We start from the raw sequence: 6,282 nt of genomic DNA on the forward strand, positions 1-6,282 counted from the left end.
CACTGGGTAGCTACAAATGCAACTTCTCTACGTGTGCTGTTAATAATGAATGAGTGTTTGGGCAGCAAGAACACACAGGGGTTGCGATGAAACATCAACCAAGATAGTCCTATTACAAGACAAAATTTTTTCACTATTCTTTCATTACCCTACCTGTATAAATTTAGCAAATGAAATAATCACAGACATCCTGAAAAAAACATGGTGACCTTATGGCAAAATACGTCTCCCAAAAAGGACAATACACAAATCATCCATGCACCCCCATACCATGCCAGGTGCTGACTTTTACAACTTTCTTTGAAAACCACTGGGATGATTTTTATTATTTGACACGTAGAACATGGAATAGTTTTTGTATAATATTATTTCCTGTTACAGTGCTGGATGCAGTAGTAAACTGTGTTGGGTGACAGTGGTGTTCTGAAGTACTCCAAAACCCTTGTAGCATTGTTAATGAATGTCCCCCATTGTAAAGAACAGGGGTCTAATATGGGATAAAGCAAGAGCGTCATCACAAGTGGAGATGCAACACAATTATCATGGAAAATCAAAATCATGATAGAAAATAAGCTTTTATTCGTTCTTTGCCAATTAATAAGCGCTAAAGTCTTTTAATGGTGATCTTCATTCTCAACTGTGATCAAATTTAATGAGGGCTGTTGTGGGTGCTTGAGCCCTGAAGTAGTACTGACCGATTTGGTGATTTTTTTTTTAAATCTTTATTTAACCAGGTAAAATCAGTTGAGAACAACTTCCCATTTACAATGATGACGTGGTAAGAAGCCAGTCCTACCAATGCTGCAGTCCTACCATCTTGTTGACAATTAACCTGCACTACTTCACTTCTTTTGAGAATGTTACAAGTATGGTATTGCTTGTATTTGAGTGTTATTCTTAAGGTTATGTTTTATTGCTTGGTTTTATTGTGCTAGGTCCTAAATGCTTGGTTCTTTAATGTGCAAATGTGAATTGTGTTTTACCATAAAGGATTTATATTGCTATTTGCAAAAAGACTTGTTTGTCAGTTAACCTCTGACATTGATGAGAACATTAAGTACATTTGCCCTCTACATTGTAGGATTGGCGATGTGAATATTGCACACACATGCATTGCTATGCCAATATATATATTGTATTGCTGTAGTTCATTTGATGCCTTATATTATTTAGCTATATAATTAGCTATATAATTAGTGTTCACAATCATGTTAATTAAATCAGTAGATGTTAAAGTATGACTAACATACACACATACAGGGAAGCTAATCCTAAATTAGTCAGATTTTGTAATAAATATCTATTTAAATTGCATCTGTTGAAACCAAAAGCATGTGTGTAATTTGGTTAATTTTTGTAGATGCCAAGAAGTTTTGGCAATGCACAAATATAACGGTGTGTTAAACAACTGTGTGCTCATTACTAGTACAACTACTACTACTACTAGTACAACTACTACTACTACTACTACTACTACTACTACTACTACTACTACTACTACTACTAGTAGTAGTAGTAGTATTTCTGGACATTTTAGTTTAAGTTAATTTAGCTTTTTCTACAATTACTAGATAACAAGTTGTGCTTTTTGAAAACCAATCAAAAGACAATGTACATCTATGCTACTCACTTGTTAACAATAATTAACATAATCTTTAGTAGAGGGTTGGCTGCTTCAAGGGCTTTTAGAACAGAAGATTTGTGGTGTTACAGATTTTCTGAAATAAAACATTTTCAGAAAACAGCTTTCAAGTAGTACTCAACCAGTTTATATTAAGGGTTAAACGGTCTGTTATTGTGAAAAATAAATATCTAAAAATTTGGTGCCTTAATCCCAAAAAAGGAGAAAAAAAAAATATTTTTTTTAATAAATTTAAAAAAAAAAAAAAAAAAAAAAAAAAAAAAATATATATATATATATATATATATATATATATATATATATATATATATATATAAAAAATTTATTTTATTAAATACATATTATATTTTATAATATTATAAATAGTTTTATCTTTGTGTGAGAGTTTGTGTTTTAAGCACTATTGTAAAAAATACTCTGAAAACATCTCCTGCCTCTAAGCTGAAAACTTAGAAACCAGCTCAGACTCTGAAAATCTAAAAACTTAAAAATCTATAATCATTATGGTTAAAAACAAAACAAAAAAAATAGTGCTTATGGGATGTAAAGAAATGCAAGAAAGAGAGGTCAGGGTTATGGATTGAGAGAGAAGGAGGTAAAAGTCATTAATATTCTCCGTTCCACAGCTCATCCTGTTTTGCAGAGGGAACCATTGACTAGCTCTTTCACCTCTACTGACGAGAACAAAAGTATCATTCAGTTAAAAATGGATTGAGAGTGCAAATAGTAAAGCCTGCAAGTTTCACCAGCAATGAGCAAGACCCCTGAACCCACCCCTCAGTTAGCCCTCAGTCTTAGAGTCATTCATACAATGAAAGGACCAAACATAACTGAAATGTAGCTACAATAACATCATGTTTCCTTTAAGTTCAGTGGAAAAATCCCAAACCTATACAGAGAGCAGGCACAAGTAAACTACATATTCTCAAATGGACCATTTGCTTTGCTACTGCTTGAGTGGCCTCCTCGTGTCTCATCTGCTTTTTTGTGACTTGGTTGTTGCCATTACAGATGCCAAAACTCAAGCCCCAGTGGGCTGCAGGTAAAAACCCAGGTCAACACTGTCAAATGATTTATTGTAAAAATGTGTGCTCTACTTGTAACTTTTTCCTGAAGTAAAACAGCAGATAAAAAATAATATTCTCTAAAATATGCATCCTTGAATTGAGTTCTTTGCACTGAAGCACAAAATCCACAGCTATAAAGGTGTGTTTGTTTCTTTAAATTCACACACCCACTTTCCTGCTGCTGGTACTATTTTTCTTGCAATTTACTAGCTTTTCACCCTGCCACCAAACTGATCTCAAATACACAAATATAAACAAATAGCAAGTATTGTAAAAGGGGGGAAAAGCTTTTTCTTAGTTTTTTTCTTCAAATGCAGCAGCATACCATTGTGCAGCATTAGCCCTCAGAGAAGGAGCCCTTGCAGCTGCAATGTCTCACTAATCATCATGATCCCTAACCCCACTGCTCCACATACAAAAGACAGAGGGAGTGGGAGAGGACAACTAAAGTTCAAGAGACAAGGAGAACAAATGAAAAGTTGGACAGATAGAGTGACAAACAACTTTTCACATACTTTTAAAACTCTGAAAAAAAATCCACTGAACTGTTTTGTGTTTAAAAAAGCATTCTTGAAGCATTTATATTACAATGTGTAGTACAGAATGTGAGAACAAAAGAGTACCCCCCCCCCCCCCTTTCCATTTTGGCCTAACAAAAGCAGAGACAAGAAGGGCTGTGATAATTCTGTGAAAACAGTATTTTTGTTATGATTGAGATATTTGTCCATGATAAAATGAGGTGCTTTTTCCTCAAGCAACAGCATGCCCAGAGTTTCAGATATACACAGCTAGTCCTGTGTGACATGTTTCCACTCACTCTGTTTAGTTTACCTCACACATGCTTGACAATGTTGATTTCGAGTGGCACAGGATTGGTTCTGGTGTAACGAAGCTCAAGCCAACATTCTTAAATTACAGCAAAACAGCACAGACGTTTCCACAAACAAGAACAAAGCTCTACACGTTCTTCTTATAGGTGTTTTAATTAAGTCACATATTTAAAACATGTGTACTTAAGTAAACTTAAATGACATTTTTTTTTCTGTTTCTCTTATGAGTAAACCCAGTCAGGGGGTGGTTACTTTGGTTTGCAATTAACCCAGAGGTTGTGAAACCAACAGTTGCTTCATAGGGCAATCAACTGTATCTGCAACACTCTATAAAGACTAAGCCTACCTGGCACCCACTTACTCTAGGTTTTTTTTTTTTTTTTCTAATTCCTCTTCTTAAAATGAATGCTCTGCATTAAAGCAGTAATTATACTCTAAAATCTTTCGGAAGAATGTTATAACAACACAAACTGACTCAAGATTTTTGTGCACAAAACACAAAGTACTGCATGCAAGGCACTGTTGGCCAGCAGCCACAAATCACTCACCCAAATCTAGCTCTATTTGTGACCTCAGCGCTTGTTACATTGCTTGGTGATTCAGTCACATCATGTTTCCAACCCCAATATTGGAAAGTTATCTTTTTACATGTTATCAAGCAGCACATTGTTTCTTGACAGTGTCTTTCTGCAATCTCAGAAATGTTGTCTGGTTGCCCATAGTAAGTCTATTTGTCAGGAGCTGGTTAACCATTAAAATAATGCCACATCCTGCACAGACCAATGCTGCATCTCACAGAGGACTTACCTTATATCATTCACTTAAGTAGTTTTAAAAATGTGCTACATAATATTTGGACTAATTAGATTGAAAGGCTGGTTTAGCTTCTGAAGAAAAAGCAGTCACTGCAAAAAAATCTGATCTCTTTTTTGTTCAGTCTGTTACTTGAAGGAGATAAATGTACAATAAATATATAGAGTAAATATATAGGATCTATAGGTCTTAAACAGAACATACATCCTAAATAAATTGTAATCATTAATAGGACTCCAAAGGTTTGTTGATTTGTATAACTTTTCTTTTTGTATAACTCTACTTCTAGTTAGTTATCGTCTACCAAAGAAAAAAATAATTTCCTTATTTACTCCACAAACCCAAATGTGGTGTACTGTGACTTTTCAATATCAATTATGATTGTAAATTAAATATTGTGATCCATGATATGGGCTCAAGTGAAAAAACGGTTTTAAAAAATAATAGTGATTTGAAAACTTGTTTTTTTCCGTTATTAAATGTCTTGTTTCTTATACTAAGAGACAAAAACGTGTACATTTTCTTTACATTTAGAAATGCTTAATGATAGATTCTACCAGCCATCAACATACTTATATTTATCATTTTATGGGGGGTTTTTAACCAATGTTTTTTGTTTGTTTTCGTAGTTCTTTCTCTCTTTTTTTAATAGTAAAATGGCTGGCAACAAGTTGCCCAGTTTAACTAAGCTGTGGAAACCTTGTGGAAGTTATGACACACTAAAATACAAAGCTGAAGCCACTTCCAAACATCTCTATCAGTGCATTCCCTCAGTGGAGCCACCTGAAGAAAGTTTACCCAGTGCTGTTTAATCCCCATCATTCACTTGCTAGCAAATACACAAACATCCCATACCCCTGACTTCACACTGAACTATTAAGACGTGCACAAACGTGATTTCGGTTGTTAATTTCATTGTGGATGATTTTTACTACTTACAGGTAGTAAGTGAAAGTGCCGAGTCCAGATGGGACGGTGGTTAATCCTCTGCCGGAGCAGTCTGCACCCCAATCTTCGTCGCAGCTGCATGAGGGCGAACACACGGCCGTGGACTGCCCTTGACCGCAGGCACTGGGACGAAGGAAGCACCACAAACAGATCCAAAACAAATCCACACGCATTTTCTCCTCGTTGCTTCAGGTGGAAGCGGTGGGGGGAAAGAAAGGCCTTTGTTTGTGGTTTATTCTACTCCGGACGTCGACTTCTCATGTGGTTGGTCGGTTGAGGCATGAAGAGATGAAGCCTGACCGACGCTGTAATGAACCAAATTTAACGTCCGAGCACTTCATACATTCACGAGTCTGATCAAATAAAATGCGCACGCGAACGTGTAGCTAGCTTAAAATCCACGCACCGCCTCGTAGGACGAACAAACAACCTTGCCGTGAAGCATTTCTTCTCACCGTTTGTCGTATTAGTCCATGAAAATGAAGTGGCAGCGTTGGCGACAGGAGCGGCAGCCTACCTTTCGTTCTTTTACGTTTTTGCTGTCCCATTAAATAACCGCACGCAACTAAATGAAACGGAGCGGTGCCTGGAAGTGCGTGGCCAATTTTTTAAATTAAACGCTGGTCCTGTGGTACTGGTCCTGGTTTGTTTCCTTGCAGGAGAGCACCGTCAGTTTTCAGCCATTCCTTATGTCCCCCACCTCCCCTCCACTCCTGACATCAACAACGTGCTTGTAGCTCGACAGGCACCCTACCGGACAACCTGCAGCAGCACTGGGCCCCCGGCCTGTGCAACACTCAGCACTGAACCCTGCAGACTCTGCCCACCACTGCACACTTCCCGACCACGAGTTACAACACACTCAGGTAAAACATTTCGCACATATCCGGAGGGATTTTGTGACTACAGAGTCTGTCTCTGCACGTAAAGCTGCGCATTTAAGCAGATCCATAAGCTGTTTTTTTTTATCTTTGAAAGGGTA

At 36.9% G+C, this 6,282-nt stretch overlaps 1 protein-coding gene across 1 annotated transcript in view; it reads right to left on the reverse strand.

Annotated features, from left to right (window-relative positions):
• lgr4 (leucine-rich repeat containing G protein-coupled receptor 4) overlaps positions 1 to 5,974 on the reverse strand; it is a 33,864-nt gene extending 27,890 nt beyond the window's left edge. Inside the window, exon 1 of the mRNA XM_079242032.1 lies at positions 5,292 to 5,974. Within this exon, the coding sequence (XP_079098158.1) occupies positions 5,292 to 5,473 (182 nt within the window). The 5' untranslated portion in view covers positions 5,474 to 5,974. The remainder of the gene's footprint in view (positions 1 to 5,291) is intronic.
• Positions 5,975 to 6,282: the final 308 nt, after the last annotated feature.

This window comes from Telmatherina bonti (genome assembly GCF_933228915.1).
Source record: "Telmatherina bonti genome assembly, chromosome: 1".
NCBI classification, from domain to species: Eukaryota; Metazoa; Chordata; class Actinopteri; order Atheriniformes; family Telmatherinidae; genus Telmatherina; species Telmatherina bonti.